Here is a 22,104-nt window from a genome sequence, read left to right on the forward strand (position 1 = left end):
TTTTATTTGAATACTGAATAGATTGTTAGTACGGAGACAGCACTGAGAATAGAGGTTTTTTTAAAGGGGAAAATAAAACTGGCAGCAATAAAATTAAAATGCAAGAACTATAATTTCTAATATAACACAAAGGACAAGCAGTTACATCAGCATCTTTTGTGAAGGTCACTTCTTGCATTCCATTATCTGGGAACTTACAGTTTCATTTAAACTTCAGAAAGGAGTATTTCGAATTGTCAAAAGAAAAAAAAAAAACAACCAAACCCTTACATATATAAAAGTAGACATGGTAACTGAAAGCATGTATAATGATTTATTGAATATCTTTAACGAGACCATTATCTGACAAGTAGAAAACAGTTGAGTTTTCGGTTTTAAAAAAAAATCCCTCAAACTGGTGTTCATTTTGGAGCGTTTCTGTTGTTTGTAATGTAAAATAAGACACGTAATATTCCACCTTGAAGTTTATCTTTTAAATCCAAAGTGTATGCTCTGCCCGTTACAGTAGAATCATATGAATTTAGTCTTCAGTTCCTCTGGATTCTCAGAGCAGCAGTAAGATAAGTCTCAGAATCATCATGAGGCTGGATTAAAATAAAAGGCAAAGAACGGGTCATGCTTATGTGGCATAAGACAGAGGTTCATATGTTCACCTAACCCGTACTATTACTAAACTTTGGCTTCCAACATGCTCGCTTCTCCTGGAGCAGGGGTGATCTCCGTAATTATCCCTTTACTGGAACTTCCCAGACCTGGTTAAAAATGCTGATTGACTGAGCAAAATCAGAACTCATGATTCTGAAAATCCGAGGTGAACCTTTGTAAGAGAAAGGTTTGGAGAGGAACACAAACCTTTCATAAGCTAGTAAGGACAAGTGGCTTAAAAATAAGAAGCAAGGAGCAATTCTGGGGTGTTATCATTATAATCTCAGCTACTTTCCACCGACTGGGGTCTTGTTCTTCTTGACCCATAAACCCTACTTCTGATTCCTTCTATCACCAAGATCATTTTTAGAACACAGCTATAACTGGAAAAGAGTCCTTTGTAGTCACAGTCCTCCCTGACCCTCATGCCCCCTCCCACCAAGTCATAAACGTAATACACAGCCACATGAGAAAATTCTAAAGGAAAGTAGAATGGAGAAATTTACTCATTGCATTATCAACCAGTGATAAACACTATTAAAGTCTGAAGCATCTCTTTCCTATCTTGGTTTTTTATACACAAACTTCTGAGATCACACTCAGATTTGGTTATTTGTTTTTATCTCCCACTATATCATTAAGATGTTCTAATGTCACTAAATAGTTTTTGAAAATGTGTCATGTAATTGCTGTTCAATATTTCATTAAGTGGACAAAAGCCTTATTGAAACATTTCCTTACTGATGAGTTTTTAGGTTGTTTCTAATTTTTCAGTTTATCATGTGTTCCATTAGAAATAAAGTTGCAATAAACATCAGCCTTTCTATACATTTCATTATTTCTTTGGAATACATTCCAAAAAGTAAAAATGTGTAGCAAAGGAAGTAAACAACTTTAAGGCTTTCAACATATAAAGGCTGCCTCCAGGAAGAACTAAAAATGTCACTATAAATTTGTACGTGGTAATATGCTTAATCTCATGGATAGAATTACTGGGATCAAATTAAGAGAAATCGGAGGCTCCCTCTTTATTTTTTTAAAAAATATTAACTGTCCTCCCTTGAAAACTCAAAGAATTGTAGCAGGCTATCACTTTGTCCAATGCTCTAAGAGAGACTGAGTATCAGATTTAAATGAATACATTTACTGTTTCAGATGAGTAAATCTTGAGGAAAAAAGGCTGAATTCAGTTCTTTATTCTAAAAAACGTGAGTACATGCAGTCAGATACTATAGCAACACTCCATGTATTCCACAAAAATGTTCCTGGGGACATCAATACCAAAGATGGACCGCAGGCATGATACTTTAAGGTTTTATAGTCATGCTTACTCTAACAAAAATCACGTTGACCTTTTCAAGTTAAAACGGACTCTTGCCAAAAAGTCCACATTAAATGATGGCAGAAGAAAAAGTACAGAAAAATAGTGTTTCTTACCTTAAACCTGCAACCAGCCCAGCTGGCATGATTTTCTTAGATCTCTTATACTTCACACCCATTATGGTGGCCAGGAAGAAAGCTGTAACTAAAAACCCAACCAATGCATGAACCAGAGTTTCAAACACATTATCAATGCTTGCTCATGAAAAAAAAAAAAAAAAAAAAGAGAAAGAGACATTGTTTCAGCTTGCTAATATAACAGCTATTATGTATAAGTATTAAATTGCTATCTTCTTAAAAAGATAAAATGTTCTCTTAAAAGACTTTATAAACTAGCTTATCAAAAAGGTTTCTGAGTAAGCAACATGTTAAAATCCACTCCTGAAATATCTTCAGAAGAAAAAATCTTTGTCTAACTTAAATTTCTGTTTGTAGAAACTCCTGGAAGGCTAGGACTCTGTCTTCTTCAGCTTTCCTCACAAACTCTGGGGAGTCTGTCTGGACCCACAGGAGACAGCCAATAAATGCTCATTTAAGTGAAAGTAAAGAAAATAATCAGAGTCTTTTAAGTAAGACCTGATGAGTAAAAAAATACTAGGAAAAAAGGCTGATTGATTGTAATATGCAGTACTGCATTTTGGGAAATGGATGCCCGGAGGCTAAGTAAGAACAGTCTGGGCAATAATATTACACTCAGAAGCGTCCCGCCAGCCTTTGAGGAGCTGACCCAGTATGGAGAGAGAATGTTTTATGGAAGAGATGCGGATGCCGATGTCGCAATTTCAGAACAGCTTTCAAGGAAAAATCACTTGCTGATATAAAGAACAAAATGACGGACAATAAACACACGTGAACTACTTAAATGCATGTGAATAAAAAGCCCAAATATCCACATCTTGCTGATATGTTTCTTCTGTTGACACAATTTCATTATTAAAAACTATCCCTAGCTCCTATTTCAAACAAGTCAAGGGAAAAAAATACAACACTAAGTCTCTTTCTCTCCCTTGAAGACCGAACTGATATAATTTGTCTTTATTTGTCCTGTCTTCCATACCAGCAGGGCACTCTGAATAATAATCAAATTAAATGGAAACAATTCCCAAACCTTCACGGGATCTCAGGCTAGACTACAGAGAGCCAAGCATCCTGGGCCTACACACACAGGTTTCCATTTTTACTGTGGACATTCCCCTGCTAAGCCCGACAAGGGAAGAAGCTAAAAAAAAGGTCAGCCTTGGTTTTCTAGATTGAGTCCTAGGGTAAAACAGGATCTAAAAGCTGCTTGTGAATTAAATAAAATAACGCGAGGCTGTCTTGTTTGGTATTTTAATAGCAACACAAAAACTATGCTAATAGGCACTTAAGGGTATTAGCAGAAAATCTGGACATAATTCCTTAAAATTTTATTTTTCTAGTAATAATTTTCATAGAAACATGCTTCTGTATCTGAAGGCCTGGGAGCAATATCCTTGTTTTTGAGTGTGGGTCAGTCTAGAAAGGAACAAGAATTATGTTCGGTCTCCACACATGCTTATCTACTTACCACATGACTGCACGTTTTCCAGTATACCTAGTACAGAGTATCAAAAAAGTCACTCCCAAGGTTCGACCCTTTATAACTGGAAAAAATGTCTTACTTACACAATGACAGTTTGACATCTCGCTTGTCATTGGAGACACGGTAGGCTCCATAGCCAGCCAAAAATCCAACAAAAAGACCAGCGATCAAAGATGGAACACCACCTGGGGGGAATAAAAAGGGCTCAGAGAGAGAATCCCCAAATGAAAGGAATTCCTTCCTTTCTTTCAAGAATGATACATGCACCTTTGAATGCATATCTAAGTGGGCACTGTAACTAGACAAAGCCAAATTACATATCTGCCTCTTCATGGACAGAAGAGGCAGATATGTAATTTCTAATATGTAATTTGTAATTTGTAATTGTAATATGTAATTCTAATATGTAATTTCTAATATGACTGGTCCCTGCTGAACCCGGAATGCATTGCAATGCCAGGGTTAGATACGGCTTGAGTGAATATGAAAGCCTGCCTGGTGGTAGCGGTTCTGACCTTGATTGCATGACCCTAGACAATCGGTTGACTTCTTTACACCTGTCTCTGTCCTTTTCTTCCCCCCTCTTCTCCTTGCCTCCCTCTTTTTACTCAGGCTGTGATAATAATAGGATGCAATGGTATTCTAGCTCATAGAGGTAGAAAGAGAAGTCCCATGCAAAGCAAGCAATGGTTCTGTCCCGAATAATTAACAAAGCTTCCAGCCTCGGGATGTCAGGACTCAGGGATGAATGGGGACTGTACTGAGAAATGGGAAGAGCCAGTAGCCTCCCACCCAGTGCTCTCCCGCCCTCAGTCCATTCATCCACAGCCCCAGGGCACGGTGATCAACACCAAGCACTTCCGGCCCACCGGCAATGGGCCTCATGACTGGGACATTGTGCACAAGAAAGACAGACAGACAGACAGACACACACACACACACACACACACACACACACAGAGTCAGTGCTTCATGGAGCTCACTCTATTTATAATCTATCAGATTGGAATCCCTCAGGGTAGGGCCAAGGCATCCCTATGTTTTAAATATCTATAGGAAATTCAGATGGTAACCAGGGTTAAAAACCATTGCAGCAATGTGCGCGCACACACACAGCAGCATTCTGAATGAGAAGACACACAAGCTGAGTTCTAGTCCTAATTCTTCCATTTGTTGCCCGAAGGACTTTGGCTAAGGCATTTAGTCTCTGAGTTTTGTCAGTTGCAAAACAGTGTTAGTAATACCATCGACGTCAAATACACAAAGGCTTAGAATGTTACAGTTGGAGAGAACGTTAAATTCCTCGTCGTTCCTCCCTCCCCCCAAATCTATTCTGCAAACACGGCAACACGGTCTTCTAAAATCATACATCCAGACTGGTCACTCCGCTGATTAAAAACTGTCAATGCTTCCTACTGCACTTAGAGAAAAACCCAAGTCCACTCGATTATGGGGAGCCTTGGCTTCTTGGCTTCTTGGCTTCGATCAGGTCCCTGAAGTCTTTATTCTTCATGGCTTCTAGACATGCTGTTCCCCGCCCTGTCCGGCTGGCCAACTGCAGCGCACCTGTCTCTATAAGGGTCAGCTCCTAGAGACATCTCCTCTGACACACCACTCTGAATGAGGGGCCCCATCAGAGCCTCCCACGATTCGCCATCCTGTATTTGCGCACCTGTCCGCGTATTTAAGGTCAGCCCCCTGACTTGCTTGCAAGCACCATCTCTTTTTGCTCACTGCTGTCTTCCAGGGCCTGACCCAGTGCTGGGTACTTGTCAGCACTTGATAAACGCTGACAAAATGCAGGCCCGGGCACTCCCTGTTAAATGGGTCATGTTTAGCTGAAGACGGCAGATTAGAAAACAGCCAAGGGGATTGAAGCATTTTCTGGAACGCATGACTAGGTCACCTTAATTAAGGTGTCTCTCACTTAGGGACCTCGACTCTTTTCTGTACACCCTGATGAGTTCTGCAATGCTGGGACCCTCCCCATCTGACGGATGTGCAGGCAGGGGAAGCAGCTGCACCCCAGTTTTGCCGAGGTCAGAGAGCAAACAGTGAGGATGGGCAGGCTCTACGCTGTAAGAAGGCTATGGCTCGTGGAAGGGAGCCAGATCCTGCAAAAAAGCTCAGTCTATAGTGGGGCTACCAAAAAAGAAAAAAGTGCCAAGCTGTGCCCCGCAACCCCTCCTTCAAGACCCAACCTGGCTGGGCCAGTCTCAAGGAGTTTCAATGGGGTTTTCAAAGGAGTTGGGAGGTGCCCATGAGGGCCTCTCTCCCTCAGAGCAAGACACCTGCTCTCCTGTTCCCCTCTTCCTCTCCGGAGGGGCTGCTGTGCCCTGACCTTGAACTGGAGTAGAAGGTAGGTAGCCAGGTTCTGCCCTGGTACAGGAGAAGGCCAAGAGAGCTTCCTGCCCATCTTGGGCTTTGGGCACTGGCTACTTGGCTCAGAAAAAGCCTCAAAATCATAGTGTCTACTTGGGTATGCACTTTTCTGGGGACCTGTGTGGGAGAGGGGTGAACTTAGAACTTGGTGCCGCTGTGCTGCCTCTCTCCCCTTTGTCTGCTCCCAGCAAGAGAAGAAATCTATCAGCCCCGCACTCTGACCCAACTATGTCCGGCCCTTGGTCTTGGTCTTGGTCTTGTACAGGATTCAGATATACTTGTCCTCTTACCAAACATCATCCTGACATCACATCTTCAACCTACTCAACACTGTTCTCAGTAACTGTCCCGTGAAGGGTCTCCGGGCCGAACTCTAGGGGATTCATGTCTAGGGAAGTTTTAAGTAAAAACAGAAAGAACTGATTCACTTTATACAAAAGCTCTAAGACACTGGGGCCAGAAGCAGCTAAGAATATAGAATACAAAACCAGAAAAAGGTATTTTGCCTCACTGGCCCACAGACTCTCCCCCTGGCAGGGAGTAGCAGCAGAAACAAGAATATCAAGACCTTCTTCCAGCCAGGCACTATGTGAAATGTGTTACATGCATTATCTTATTTAATCCTAACTGATCAACATACAAATGGGGAATTGAAATTAAAACAACTCACATGAGTACCCGAGCTAGTAAGGAGTAATGTAACGAGCAGAATTTAGGAAAGTCTAATGCTGTGGCTTGTGCTCTTAACCCACATTACAGGGGAGTGGGCTTCTTTGTGAACATATGCCTCCAGGGGCTTCCAGGATCACACAGTTGGGGGCTCCTACAGGAGGAGGGACCATATTGTTCAGGAGGCCAAGGGACCATATTGTGCAGCTGAGCCATCATATATTTTGGTGCCATCAAAATGATGGCACCAAAATATATGATGGCACAATGGTGCCTTCCATCGAATACATATGCTACACCCATTGAGAAAGAACATAAGAGCAACAGACAAAAGTCCAAGTGAATTAAAGGTTCTCAGGAATCTTAGAAAATACTCTGTTTTAACCATAAGAGACTCTTAATCTCACAAAACAAACTGAGGGTTGTGGGGGGAGGTGGGGGGGATTTATGGACATCTGGGAAGGTATGTGCTATGGTGAGTGCTGTGAAGTATGTAAACCTGGCAATTCACAGACCTGTACCCCTGGGGCTAATAATACATTATATGCTTATAAAAATAAAAAATTATAAAAAAAAATAAAAGAAGTAAACATTGTAGAATGAAAAAAAATACTCTGTTTTAACCTGCTACCCCTCAGTCCCTACAGAGACCTGTGTTTCTGGCCTTGGACTTCTTAGCAATCGCTAAATAAGGGGTCCCTCTAATACCTATGTAGACCTGGCTTTTTCACTCAAGTTGCAGCCTACCAATGTCACAAACAGAACCTTTCATTTTTTTGCATGAAAACTCATCAACTGTTTTTTTTTTCTCTCCTCTTTTGGATATAGATGAAGAGACAATCTCTGAGAAGATATCTAAGCATTTAACAAATTTTCCTTTGCAAAACACTGTATCAACATAATTCAGTTTTTGATACTAGGAGTATGTAAACAAATAAAAATCCTCATTTGATAATAAGCGAGTAGCCCTGAGGAGGTTAAGTCAATTAATTACACAGTTGATAATGACAGGTGAAGAGAGACCCAGACAGCTGGGTTGGGTTGCTCCGTCATACCCAGCCCCCTGCCCTCTACAACTCCCTTCCATGCAAGACATGCTGGTCCTCGGTTACCTCTAGGACCTCTTCAGCTTCCTGTCTTATTTACAAACCCTCAGATGATCCTTTTTTTTTTTTTTTTTACATTTTTAAAAAATTAAATTTATTTTTTCAGATGATCTTCCAAGTGTTCCAAGACTCATTGTTTATACACCACACCCAATGCTTCATGCAATAAGTGCCCTCCATAATACCCACCACCAGAATCACCCAACCCCCCACCCCTCTCCTCTCCAAAACTTTCAGCTTGTTTCTCAGAGTCCACAGTCTCTCATGGTTCTTCTTCCCCTCCAATTTCCCCCAACTCACTTCTCTCTTTCTCCCATGTCCTCCATGTTATTCTTTATACTCCACAAATAAGCGAAACCATACGATAATTGACTCTCTCTGCTTGACTTATTTCACTCAGCATAATCTCCTCCAGTCCCGTCCATGTTGATACAAAAGTTGGGTATTCATCCTTTCTGATGGAGGCATCATACTCCATTGTATATATGGACCACATCTTCCTTATCCATTCGTCTGTTGAAGGGCATCTGGGCTCTTTCCACAGCTTAGTGATTGTGGCCATTGCTGCTATGAACACTGGGGTACAGATGGCCCTTCTTTTCACTATATCTTTGGGGTAAATACCCAGCAGTGCAATTGCAGAGTCATAGGGTAGCTCTATTTTTAATTTTTTAAGGAATCTCCACACTGTTTTCCAAAGTGGCTGCACCAACTTGAAACCCTCAGATGACCTTAGCACAACCGCCAATGCCCTACCAAGGCCCTTGGATGAAAAACACAGTTAAGGCTTACCTCTCCGCTTATATCCCAAGATGCTTCCAAATGTCACAAGGGCCGCATAACCGAAACCGATCAGGTCCATTGGCAAGGTTGCAATTCTACTACTGGGTGAAGGGACAAGTTTTACAACATAAAAAGAACTGGGGGGAGCATAGGTAATACAAAAATGGTATGTATTCCACGGAATTACAGAGATTAATTTCAAGCTCAGCCGGAAACACGCATGCTTAATCAACAGCAAATCACTGATGAATACAACGAAGCTCCTGGCATAAAATCACGTGAGTGATGAGAATATCCTATGTGTCTCATAGCAGCAGTTGAAATATAGACCTAGGGGTGAGAAGTTCCATGAAAATCCTACCCAGGAATCCGTAAGATGCAGGAGAAAGTGTGCTGGCTACAGGCTGGAGACATGGGTACTGGTCAGTGGCAGGCTGTTGGGCCTTGACTCATGCCCCATCCCTGACACTGACTCCCCCCCAAAGTGAGGGGAGTAGATGAGATGAACCCTAAAGTTCCTTGCAGCTTTCTAATTAATTTCTGATTCCCAGGGCCGCTTCTATATCTATATGCAAATAAAACTCATGTCTCTCAGATCTGTAAAGTTCTAGATCAGTCACCTCCATTGGTCTCACAGCTTCAAGCTGTGACCACACTGCATGCCTTCCATCTTCAGCCCTGTCAGCTTCTCATGGTCCGTCTGACCTACGGTTGTTCCCAAAGACTTAATCGAATTCCACAGTGTATGCTGGGCTCCAAGCCTGCTGCCACTGCCTGCTAGCTATGTAACATTGTGCGTGGTCCCTAAACTCTCTGCAACTCAGTCTCTCCATCTGTAAAATACGGATAATGATAAAATTACCTCACAGGGTTGTGGCGATTAAATGAGGTAATACTGAAGAGTGCTTACAACAGGGACTGCATGTACTGGGCACTCTTCAAATACTAGCTGCTTGAATAATGATTGTTCTTCTCTTTCACCCTATACCCATTTTTTTTTTTAAGATTTTATTTATTTATTTGTCAGAGAGAGAGAGGGAGAGAGAGCGAGCACAGGCAGACAGAATGGCAGGCAGAGGCAGAGGGAGAAGCAGGCTCCCTGACGAGCAAGGAGCCCGATGTGGGACTCGATCCCAGCACGCTGGGATCATGACCTGAGCCGAAGGCAGCTGCTTAACCAACTGAGCCACCCAGGCGTCCCCCCTATACCCATTTTTAAGCTTGACATGTGTGAGGCGATAACTGTGCCAGCTTGCTGAGAAAACAACAGAGATGGAGTGAATTTATGACTCAGGCACTCAGTGAATCAACCCATAATGTTACAGCTTATGCTCAACTACATTTAACAACTATTTATTGAATGTCTTCTTTTTTAGGAAAATATTTTATTTAATTCTTTGACACAGAGAGAGAGCACAAGCCGGGGAGTGGCAGGGAGAAGCAGGCTGCCTGCTCAGCAGGAAGCCCGATGTGGGGCTTGATCCCAGGATCCCGGGATCATGACCTGAACAGAAGGCAGATGCTTAACCAACGAAGCCACCCAGGCACCCCTGCACGTCTTCTTTGTGCAAGGCAGCAGGAAGGCATGGAAAGTCCTTCGACTTGGCTTTGGCCTTTTAGTATAGCACAGCAGAGGAGAAAGATGTGTGGATGAGCCCTATGAGGAGATGCACAGGCACCATATCAAGAAGTGGAGCCTACGGTGACTTGTGAGCCTAAGGGAGGATTCCTAGAGCAGACAGGGTCCCGGCTGGGATCTTGGGGAGAGGAGGAGTAAGCCGAGCGAAGAGGGTGGCCAGGAAGGATGTGTTCTAGGCAGCAGGGAGAACGTGTGCAAAAGCCTAGTGGCATGAGAAAGCATGGCCTGTTCTCAAAATGGACAGGTGAGTAGGGAAGCTGTGAAGACATGGGCCTGGGGAAAAAGACAGGGCCAGGACACTTCTGAGTGCTGTAAAGGGAGGCTGGGTTCTGTCTCAAGGGCAGTAGGGAGGACCGAAGGGAGTCTCTCCACCAGATTTAATTCCAGCCAGTGCTTCCTTGCAGTGGTATCGGGAGATGGGATGAAGTGAAGCAGGAAGCTGAGCTAAGCCAGAGCCGGTGGTGGCCTGGCCTGGAGCAACGGCAAGGAGGGTGGGTCAGCTCTGAGAGACATTCAGGAAACAGAATCAATAAGCCTGGATGTGGGGAGTCCAGGGGAGGGATGATTCAGAGATGACTCACGTCTAGGTCTCTGGTTTGGCACACCAGGAAGAAGAGGTGGGAGGCGGGGGGGGGGGGGCATTGATGCTCCTCCCGGAGATAGGGAGCACTGGACCAGCAGGCATGTGGTAGCAGGCGGAGGGAGGAATCCAGGAATGGTGGGACCTACCTGAGACCTAGTCTAAGATGCCTGACACACAGTGAGGAAAACACCTCTACACACAGATCGGAAGCTTATGAGATCACTCATCATCAGGTAGTAATTTGGGAACCTAATTTTCTCCTTAAGCTGGCCACCTGATGTAAAAGGCTGATTCTTCTTTGTCCTCTGAGCTCCCAGTCTTCTTCTGACCCTCTCCTGGGGCCCCACCCCTTCTACCTGGCATCGAGTTACTTACATTGAGCTCCCCTCCCTACCTCCTGTCCCTGCCATGCTCCTCCGGGGCTAAGCTCAAATTCAGTTCACCTTTGTCCTCCCCACATCACCAAGCTCATGGCCACGCACAAGGCAGAGTGTGCAGAAATACTTGTTGAATGAACCAAAGGAACAACTTTTGCCTGAAGGAAGACATTCTGTAACTGGTCAACCCTCAGTATAGCTCTACTGCCAGGCAACAGTCTGTTCCCTTAATCTCCTTACTGAGCTGAGTATTCCAAGGAGGCAAAATACATACACCTATTCCCAAACCTTGCAGGAAGTTTCTGAATACAGAGAGAAATTGCAGACAAAAAGCAAACATCCCTCTTGCTCCATGTCCATGGCAGGACCACATGACCAGAACCACACAGGGAAGTAATGGAAGTAGGCGCTGATGGGCGCCTTGCTTCACAGGCTCTCACTGAAAACACTACCTCAGTGCTTGGAGAGGCCAGAAAGCGTCTTGCGTGCAATGCAGCAAAAGTGATTTACTGCACCGCGTATGAAACCAGGTGACAGGGCCCTGCCTTGCCCTCCAAAATTTGGGGGACCCACTAAGAGATTTTCCGTAAGCTACTGTATAATAAACTACCTACCTTTGTACTCCTTGAGGGCTCGAAAGACCATTTTCGAATGAAGGCTGGGTGGTACTAGCAAGGTTAAACTGCCAAGCGTTTTTGCCATGGTCAGAGAACCCCATCCCTTCCCCGCCTCTCCCCAGTTCCAGGAAGGTCGGAAGGAGGACAGGTGGGAGATTCAGGGCCGCGGAAGGAAGACATTCCGGGAATTCCCACGAGACGGAGAGAAGCGATGCTTGGAAGAAGCAGCCCCCATCTCCTGCAAAATCCTCCCCAGGTCATTAGCATCTTTGCTCAGATCTGGGCCTTTACAAGAAAATTCAGGAGAGGAAGTTCTCAACTGCGAGGTGTACAGCTCACCTGCAGCCCCGAGCCCTCCCCGCGGCTCAAAAGAGAAAAATCGGGAGCCAGCCTCGGGCTAGCCTCGTACCTGGTGTCCGGAAGCGGTCCCCGCTGCCAGCACCTCCTGATTCTGCGCGCTACCTCCCCGCCCTGGCAGAGACTGCTGGTTCGGGGCGGTGCCGGTCCCGCGGCGCGCATGCGCCAAGGCTTACCCTCGCTTCTGCCCGGCGTGCCCCGCACAGGCTGCGGACCCCGAGGCCATTCGGTTCCTCCGCCGCTTGCTCTTTCTGCCCGGCTTTCCGCTCTGGCTCTACAGGCGTGCTGGGGTCTGCTGCCTCCTGCCGGATCCGGCGGGACTGGGAAGCCCCCGCAGAGAATAGGTCTGGGTGTAGCGGATCCCAGAAGGCGGAGTTTTAACCTTGAGGTTCGTTCACCACTCAGAGGACAGCAATCAGGCCTTTTAGATTCTCGCCAGCGACTGTCCCCATTTTCAGTGCTGGGAGCTAAGGTTCAGACAGATGGGGTGATTGAGTTGTCCACGGTCTCAGGTCCTAAGTGGGGTACAAAGGTTAGAGCCCAAGTTTGTCTGGTTTCTAAGCTGGAGCTCCCTTCATTATATCACACACATTATATCACTCCCTTCATTATATCTCCACTCGAGATGTGGAGGGGAGCTCAGGATCCCGGTTTTATACTCCACGCCCAGGATTTGCTGGGCCTAATTACGTGAAGGGAAAGGTAGAGACTGACAGACGTGCAATGCACTTTAAGCCATGGCTAGTCCCAGGATCATATGATCCCGGAAATGAATTCAGTGGATTTGGAATTGTTCCTTCTGGCAACAAATGCTCATTTCACGCCACTTTTGCCTTCCAAACCACATACTATAACTCCAACCAGACTCCTTACCCATCCTTACCCTAGCCTCCCCCAACCCTCTCTCCAGACTTCCAGGACTTGCCCTATCCAGAATGAAACTAAAAACCCTCTTGGAATGCTTCCCTTATCTTTACCTGATAGGACCTCCAGTAAAAAACTTGCTCCTGAATTCAGACGTCAGTGCCTGGATTTATAAGATGCTGCTCAGAGATCCCTTTGACCCTGTCACTGAGGTATGGGAAGCTGGAAACAGTCCCATGATAATTCCTACTCAAGGCATTTTCACCTAAACCTAAAAGAATAACGTTCTATGATGGGAAATTCCATATTCTTGGACATGTGGGTTCACAAACGTTCTTAGGCAAAGGGGTCACTGTCCTCTCAACTCATATGCCAGCTAGTAATAAGGTTAGAGCGCAAGGCAAGGGTGCCTTGCCAAGCATATTTGTCTCTACCTATTTGTCAAACTGTCTGTTCATGATCCCAGCAGAGACAGATGGCCCTATGATGAGCCATCAGTTGCCTTTGGCAGTCTGGAAAAACACATGAACAATAAAAAACAGGATTTCCAAGGAAGCCAATTTTATTGAAATACAGTTATGAAATTATTAACAATTTATATCTGTGATCTAATAAATGTGCTTCTTTATCATATTACAGGATCTCAGAATGGGGATAATAATACCGTAATTCCCAAGCGGTGCTGCACCTAAACAATATTTTCGGGTATCTGGAACATGCAAATATCTGCTCGTGATGACAGAGTCACAGGTACTGATACTATGGTGGTTTGTGGCCTATGAAACAAATGCTAGACTTTAGAGGTTAGTGAGGATAGAAATTTCTTTTCTCCATCCATGTTCTCAGATCTCCTGATTTCCATCCTCAGGCCCCTTTGGATTTGCAGAACTCCCAATGTATAGTAACACAGGCTTTCCTAAGTGGTGTATGGGTGGAACTGGAAAAGAGGAGAGTACAGTTGAGAGCCTGACTGACTGACAGACTGGCCGCTCGTTCAGGCAGGACCTCACAGGATGTTTAGTCCTCAGTGAGTGCTCTGTGGATCCCAAGCCTAATCCTCGTTTTCAAACAATGTTCCCAAACTCAGTCTGTTATCAGCTCTTCTGTGGGCACCCTGGGTTTGGGAGATTAATTCATAAAAACCAAAGTCATGGGGCACCTTCAGTTCAGGTCGTGATCCTGGGGTCCTGGGATCCAGCCCTGTGCTGGGCTTTCAGCTTAGTGGGGAATTTGCTTCTTCCTCTGCCCCTCCCCTGCTCATGTTCTCTCTGTCTCTTAAATAGATAAATAAAATTTTTTTAAAAATTTTATTTGACAGAGAGAGGGGGAGCCCAAGCAGGGGGAGGGGCAGAGGGACAGGGAGAAGCAGGCTCCCCGCTGAACAGGGAGCCTTATGCAGGGCTTGATCCTAGACCCTGGGATCATGACCTGAGCCAAAGGTAGATGCTTAACTGAATAGGCCACCCAGGTGCCCCAAGATAAAGAAAACCTTAAAAAAAAAAAAAAAATAGAAGTCACAAGAGACTTACTGATTTTTAAGCAAAAAAAAAAAGTCTGTTTCAGGTCCGTGATCCTTCTCTTCTTCTAGATACCACAGGGTTACTGATCATTTAGGCCTCTGCTCATCAGTAAAAGAATTTTTTTTAAAGATTTATTTATTTGAGAGAGAGAGAGAGGGGGAGTAAGTGGGAAGAGGGTCAGAGGGAGAAGGAGAAGCAGACTCTTCACTGAGCAGGGAGCCCTATGTAGGGCTCAATCCCAGGACCCTGGGATCATGACCGGAGCCAAAGGCAGACACTTAATGACTGAGCCACCCAGGAGCCCCAGTAAAAGAAATTTTGAACAAGCATCCCAATATATGTATATTATTTCTAAATTAGACACCTACTGCTGTGCTAATATGCTGTGCATATTTTTAAATACAAATATATAAATCAAAATAAGATACATAATACAAGACTTTAAAAGGAGAACATGAATAGGATGAAACAGAGATTTCCTATGCTTAATTAAAAATGACATATTTCTGTCCCATGGTACAGTAGACTATTTTTATTCTTTCTTTCCCAATAATACTTTTCTGAACTGTTTGCAGCCTTTAGGACATCCTTCTTTTTTTTCATGTAGTGGTAAAACTGAATACTGTCAAATGTAAAATTCACTCTGACCTGCAGCTTTGCTCTCCTCAAGCCCACGTGACACGGATTCCTTGCATCAGCCCAGTGTGATGACGTTAGGCTAAATATCCTTTCAATAAAAGTGTGTGAGCATGGAATAGTTAGGATTTTACTTACTAGCAACAGCAGGTTTTTAAATTTGTAGGCATTCGCTTTCATTTCTCCAAAAAGGTCCATCTACTTTGTGTCCACAGGCTTGTTAAGGTCAGCAGTTTGTTAGTCAGGTCCTTTGTATCTGTAAATTCATCATATAGGCTGTCATTTTTTAAAAAGATTAATTTATTTGAGAGAGAGCACAAGTGTGCACATGAGCAGGGGGAGGGGGAGAGGGAGAGAGAGAGAATTTCAAGCAGACTCCCTGCTGAGTACAGAGCCCAGCACAGAGGCACAGTGTCACAACCTGAGATCATGACCTGAGCCCATTGGATCAGTTGGATCCGTAACTAACTGAACCTCCCAGGCACCCCAATGTCCATCATTTTTAAGCACTCTGAAGCACACTGGAAGCCATCATAAGGTGAACATCTCCTTTTCAGGGAAAATGGTTTTGAAGCATAGAGATAATTTGAACTGGTAAAATTGAAGTTGGGTTCCAAATAAGCTACTGTTTTAGTAAAGAAATTAAGAAAGTCCTGTTTAACTTGATTACCCTTTTCTGGAGACTTTTTTTTTTTTTTTTTTTTAAAGTTCTGAAGCAGTCTTATTTCCAAAAAATGAATAATTTTTCTACTGTATGAATTTTTGTCTCAACTTATACATAACATCAGACAGTTCAGGTACGGTCTGTTGATCCTTTTCTAGGCTTCCTATAGCCTCTTCAAAGACCATCCGTTGTGGAGACACAGCATATAAATTTCCATTTTACTATACTCCTCATATCCATTTCCATCTTCAATATATTTCCAAATCAAAGAAGAACAGTCTTCTTGTCCCAAATGTTGAAACTATGATTTTATGGTAGGCCGACACTTTACAATCTTTTCTGTGACTGGGAGCAATGAGGTCCATTTTGTAGGCACATATCTAACAAGGCTATCTTCTTCCACTTCTTTAAAGTCAAAAATCTCATTAAGAGCTTCTGCACATTTTGACGAAACTGAAAAGTGACCAAAAACTTTCCTTATGAAAGTCTCAATACTATATATAAATCACAACCCTTCCCTTTTTTTTTTTTAAAGATTTCATTTATGTGAGAGAGAGAGAGAGAGAGAGAGAGAGGAGCAGGGGGAGGGGAGAGGAAGAGAGACAAGCAGACTTCCCGCTGAGCAGGGAGCCTGATGTGGGGGTTCGATCACAGGACTCTGGGATCATGACCTGAGCTGAAGGCAGATGCTTAACTGACTGAGCCATCCAGGCACCCCAAACCACAACCCTTTTTAGGAGTGTCATATACAAGATGTGCAGGGCATTGAATAGGTAAGATCTTTTCATTTTCTCTGGTGAGACACTTATAGACTGAGTGGGATTTGCCCAAATTTACATGGGCACTGTCTGATGAATGTGGAGATAGATGAGCTAAGTCTAGTTTGTATTTGGTCAAAATATCAATAAGTCTTCTGCTTTGTGATTCCAGCAGTTCCATTAAAATCCTCTAGAAATCGGGAAGGTAATCTGAAATCCCATTTTTCAAGTCAAGGGACCTAAGAACTAGAGAGAAAATTTTTTTTGTTGCCATGGTTCAGTGCATAGACTGTAGAAAGCATGATGGCTGGTGAGAAAGGACCAAATCAGCTCTACACTGTAAGGGGCCAACAGCTCTGCTATCAGAGTTTCTCCTTTTGATCATCCACAGGGTATTTTAGTTGCAATCCCTAAGTCAAGAAAAGTAACTTCTTCAGTTTCACAGAGCAGTCAAGGGAACCATAGGATGATACCCGTTGGTTTGTGTGGTATCCCCAAGCTCATTCGACAGCTGCTATTTTTGACTGAACATTGATTATCTTCTTGGGGGAATAAAAATACTTTTGATTGGTTTAGAGTCACTTGCCTGTCTCATTCTGGACTGGTGAGATTCAGTCTCCACATGTGTTTTCACATCCCTTTCTCCACTATGCCCAATCCCAAAGTCTTTCCTGCATATTGTGCAGTATTCTCTGTTTTGTTTATCTACCTCCCTGATCCAGTTCTAGATCTCCTTCCATTTGTCACTAAAATAACACAGCCCACTTAGTCTTCTTTCTAGATGAAGGGATCTAGATGCTTGTGTTGGTGGTATAATTGTTCTCATTTTCATGAACTGATTTCTTAGAAAACAATATGCACAAGTTTAAAAATTTAAACTAGCCTGACTTGATACACATCACAACAGTCATCCACAGGGAAAGTCAAGGACAGACCGTAATCTTCCTAATTATGACACACTGAAGTCACTCTCCGGCAAGCAACCGTGGATGGGTCAACTGTTAGTGTCAACTGCAAACTGTGGGTGACAACATCAGTGGTCAGGGAGGAAATGGGCAACTATATTCATTTGACACTTAAGACAATGTTGCTCTCAGCCCCTCTTTTAGGGTTACTGTATGGGCTTTGTTCATTTCCTCCAGTCTTCCACACTCATTACCCAGACCAGGACCTTTCATACTCCAGGGAAGGTCTCCCAGGACATGATACTTTCAGTGTGAAATTGGGATGATCGCTTCCCTTACTGGGTCTCCAGTAATCCAAAGGCTACCACTCCAGAGGTGCGAAGGCAGGCCCAAGGAGCCAGAGACTCCTCACCTTGCTTCCACTGATGGAGTGAAAATTCTCTAGAATATTTCTCAAGTTTCTCTTCTTTAAAGATGATGAAAACAGAACCTTGTCTTTTTTTGGACTCTGGATCCAATGAAAACTCAGTGGCCTTGACGCGCCTGGGTGGCTCAGTCGGTTAAGCATCTGACTCTTGGTTTTGGCTCAGGTTGTGGTCTCGTGGGTCCTGAGATGGAGCCCCTCATTGGGCCCTGTGCTCAGTGGGAGATCTGCTTGAGAACTCTCTCCTTTTGCCTGCCCCCCTCTCTAAAATAAATATGTGTTTTTTAAAGTCCCTAAAAACAAAACAACAACAACAACAACAAAACCCACATACAACTCAATGGCCTTGATCTGAAAACACAGGCAAAGCTCAGGGCTGGTGACTTCTTTAGCTTAGGACCTAAAGGGAACTCATAGGAGATAAGACATACCAACGCCAGAGGAGGAGAAAGAAGCCTTGCTTCTTTCCCCCAGTCAGGGAAGCAAGGAAGGTAGGAAGGAAGGAAGGAAAGAAAGAAGGAAGGGAGGAGGTTGATCAAATTGTCCAGGTTTGCCCAGGACTATGGGAATGGGAAACTTTCAGTGCTAAGTGAGGGATTTCCCTGTTGAGGGAATTACTAAGACTGGAGACTCTGGGGTTTCCTAAAACCCAGACAATGAGTTCTGAGACGGGAATCAGACAGATGACGGTTCTAATTCTCACTGGCAGTTCCTAGCAGTATTACCCTGCGCTACTCCCTTTCCTTTGAGCCACAAGACTCCACCGCTGGTTCACAAAACATTTCATCTCTTCCAAACACACCACACACTACCTAAACCTAACTCCCCCATTTTCTCTAAACCTGAAATCCAGCTGGTTTATCTAAACACATAAATCAGACCTTAGTCCAGTGGAGTCTCTGTGCTTGCTGCATGCCTTCTTCCTGTCCTGGTAGTCTCAACCTAAGACTTGTTTCCTCCAGAGGTAAAGCAGCAGGAATTCGGAGCACAGGCTGTAGCTGGGCTGCTGGGCATGGAATCTTCACTGTGCTAACCCTCTATACATTGTGCAATGTGTTTTACTTACTAAATCTTCTTAGGGCCTTAATCTCTTCCTTTGTAAAATGGCACTTAAATAATGCCTATTTTACAGCATATGTGGTTTATTTTCTTTTTCTTTTCTTTTTTTTTTTTTTTTAAGATTTTATTTATCTATTTGACAGAGAGAGACACAGCCAGAGAGGGAACACAAGCAGGGAAAGTGGGAGAGGGAGAAGCAGACTCCTGCTGAGCAGGGAGCCCGATGCGGGGCTCCATTCCATGACCCCAGGATCATGACCTGAGCTGAAGGCAGACCCTTGATTACTGAGCCACCCAGGTGCCCCAACCCATATACTTCTTATTCTCCCTGAAATCTGTACAGAAACAAGTCCCTAAATTCTGCTTCCCTCAGAACCTTGGCTACAGATAGCTCAGACAGTGATTGTGATACAGGAGTGCTATCCTTTCAGAGATCAAATCCCGTGCACAAGGGCCTTTGAAGGACTACATAGCTTACCTTCTCCATGCTCGCTGGATCTCTAAAGAGGATTGGCCCCACCCTCCTGATCTTCCAGTGTTGGGGTCCATTTTTATAGTATGGTCAACAACCTCTCCACATTTGGCAAAAGAGTCTTTTGAGTCCTTTTTGCTGGTGTCCCAGCTCAGGCCATTAACAAATAATTTTCTGAAATGGTAGGGCAAGACACAGGGCAATAAGAAGTCTTACAAGGAAGCCATGAGCTTGGAATGTCTTCAAGAAATCCGTGAGCTAAGGAAGAACTAGACCTCCCAAAGCTTTCGTTGGAAGGATTATAAATAAATCCACCACCCACAGCGAAGGTGTACACCTACCCATCCTATCTGTAAACATTCTACCTTTGACAGATGTTAACAAATCTACACTGCCTTCTTACTGAGATCCCAACTCCACACTCACACTAATGAAACCGAAGACCACGGCACCCCGGGACTGGGAAGGGGAAAGAAAGGGCAACCCGGCCGGGGTGTAGGCCCTGGGCACTCATCACAACTGGAAGTTAGTTTGGTCTTTAAAAACCCTCTTCTCAAAGTGCAATCATCTATCTCCGTCTTCCCTCTGTGCCCAGAGGTGGCTCTCAAGAAACTTTGCCATCCTGGGAAAGAGACTTTGCTCGTACAGGATGGAGAGAGGGAGGATGCAGGCCCCGGCCTGGTACGTGGAAGGGTCCAGACCCTGGATCGGACCCGGTCAGAGCGCACACTTGACTCCCGGCCACCTACCCTCTCCGCCAGGGGGTTGCGGGACGCACCGAAGTCCATTCAACAACTCCCGCCAACACCAGGGCACCTAACCTCGCGTCCTCCTGGTTCTTGCCTGGCTCATCCCGGGCCATCATCTGGTCGGGCTCGACGCGGTCCTGGCTTCCCTGGCGGGGCGGGGGGGGGGGGGGGGGGGGGGCGGCGGCTCCCCACTGGAAGGTCACTTTGGCGGGTGGCCTTTTCTCGGTCTCCGCCCTGCCAGGGTTCCCATGGGCGGCGCGCCCTCACAGGACACCCTGGACGGACCGCTCGGTGGACGCAGCGCAGCCGGCTCGCTCGCCCTCCCTCAGCCACAGTCAAGGTGGCTGGGCGGGAGCCTACACCCGACTCCGTAACGCCCAAGTTGGGAGAATCCGGGGCGGGGCATGGAGGGCGTAGGCAGGGGCAGGGGGGGCGGGGTGCGCGGGAGGTGTGGGGGCGGGCCCACCTCTCCCACAGCGCCTGCTCATTGGCTGAACCCGCCCGACAGTCCAGCGCCGGCGTCCCATTGGCCTCAACCTCGCGCGCTCGGAATCCGAGGGAAATTGTGGTCGCAGAGGGCGGCAGAGCCAGGCCCGGGCAGAGCGCCCCGAGGTCCAGCCGCGCGACTGCTCGTCTGCCCCGGGCCGCGCGGAAAGGCCGGAGGCGCACCTTCCGCCCGCTGCACCGCAGCCTCTCGTCCCCGCGCGCCGGTCTCCGGGCTCCACGAAAGTGAAAACAGCCAAGAGCAAGACGGCAAATCCATTTGATTCCCTAAAGGAAGACCCCGACTTGCCAGTTCAAGGAAGGCCTAAGACTGAGAAAAGTGTAATTAAGCAAAAATCGGTTTTTGCAACGGCAAAGCAAACAACTGGAATCCAGGGGTGGGAATTTAAGAAAAGATAAAACGTGAGTCTAATTTCAAATTTGTACCGGTGTCTGTGTAGACCTGGATGTATAGGCAACATTCACGACCAATGATGAATCAGGCTCTTCTTATTTAATTGCCTTTCCTGTGAAGAGGCAGCAGGGGGCGCTAGACGCTCTAGTTTCATCGAACTTTTAACCTTGTCCGCTTTTCCTGAATATCAAATAGTTCGCTCTTAGAAAACAGGGATGGTTATAAAACTTGACGGTAAATGGGGAAAACAGGGCGATGGGCTACGTGGAAGACGAAAAAGATACGCGATTTCGGCGCTGCAGCCCGTTGGCTCAGGAGCAGTTTCCTTAATGTCCTTGTTGTGTGGGGAGGGGAGGTCCATTACAGGACTTAGGGGGAGTTTTGAGGTGGGCTCCAAAAGAGAGGCAGGCAGTGGAGAGTGACCACAGGGCATCCGCCAACTTCCTGTCCTCAGCCTACCATTTGGACCCATTTTGAACCTTTGCCAAGGACACGGGACTTGCCGTGCAAAAAACGGGACTGAGGGCTTTCCCGGGACTGGGTACTTTCCCATAAACAATAATAATAACAACTAACATTTAATGAGTACCTGCTGTGTGCCAGCCACCTTCTACTTTACGGTATCAACTTTGTTTAATCTTCACTAAGACCCTCTGAGGTAGTACTATGTCATCCTCATTTTACAAAGGAGGAAACGGAGGCAACTTGCCAAAGGTCATGTAAACAACTGAGCAGTGTCAGATCCAGGTTTCAGAAAAAAAGGTGCATGCAGGCTCTGTGGTCTTTCTGCCCGGGGTTCGAGTCTCAACTCCCACTGTGTGTATTATTAATGCAGGAAAGCACATAACATTATTACTAGCATCTAGGAAATACTCAAGTATTTGCTATTATTATTAAAAGAGTGCTCCTTGTTTTCCAAGAGCTTAAAATGTACTTTAAGAGGAGGGGCGCCTGGGTGGCTCAGTGGTTAAAGAGGTTGCTAAGGTTCCTAAAGCAGAGACACCTATTGAATGGATGAATGGGACAGATAATGGATGCATGTGAAGTGTTAGAGGA

The 22,104-nt window shown here is 45.2% G+C and overlaps 1 protein-coding gene and 1 long non-coding RNA gene across 4 annotated transcripts; both read right to left on the minus strand.

The window, feature by feature from the left end:
- Positions 1-294: 294 nt before the first annotated feature.
- TMEM14A (transmembrane protein 14A) lies at positions 295-12,133 on the minus strand. Of its 2 annotated transcripts, none has more exons than XM_032864532.1 (5): positions 12,082-12,133; positions 8,536-8,627; positions 3,670-3,771; positions 2,083-2,170; positions 295-584 (listed from the first exon to the last, which is right to left on the minus strand). In XM_032864532.1, exons 2-5 carry the CDS (start codon positions 8,603-8,605, stop codon positions 545-547), a joined length of 300 nt encoding a protein of 99 aa, XP_032720423.1. In that variant the 5' UTR covers positions 8,606-8,627; positions 12,082-12,133; the 3' UTR covers positions 295-544. The 2 variants fall into 2 exon arrangements, with proteins under 2 accessions (XP_032720423.1, XP_032720422.1); XM_032864531.1 differs by lacking the exon at positions 12,082-12,133 and adding an exon at positions 11,740-12,030.
- A 344-nt stretch (positions 12,134-12,477) lies between these two features.
- On the minus strand, positions 12,478-20,289 carry LOC116871700. 2 transcript variants are annotated; one of them, XR_004383485.1, is made up of 3 exons: positions 20,151-20,289; positions 15,258-15,375; positions 12,478-12,614 (listed from the first exon to the last, which is right to left on the minus strand). It is a non-coding gene; the product is annotated as an uncharacterized LOC116871700 (long non-coding RNA). The 2 variants fall into 2 exon arrangements; XR_004383484.1 differs by lacking the exon at positions 12,478-12,614 and adding an exon at positions 13,576-13,900.
- Between the last annotated feature and the right edge of the window lie 1,815 nt (positions 20,290-22,104).

The sequence above is a fragment of the Lontra canadensis genome, unplaced genomic scaffold (genome assembly GCF_010015895.1).
Source record: "Lontra canadensis isolate GAN:19392208 unplaced genomic scaffold, GSC_riverotter_1.0 scaffold27, whole genome shotgun sequence".
Lineage (NCBI taxonomy): Eukaryota > Metazoa > Chordata > Mammalia > Carnivora > Mustelidae > Lontra > Lontra canadensis.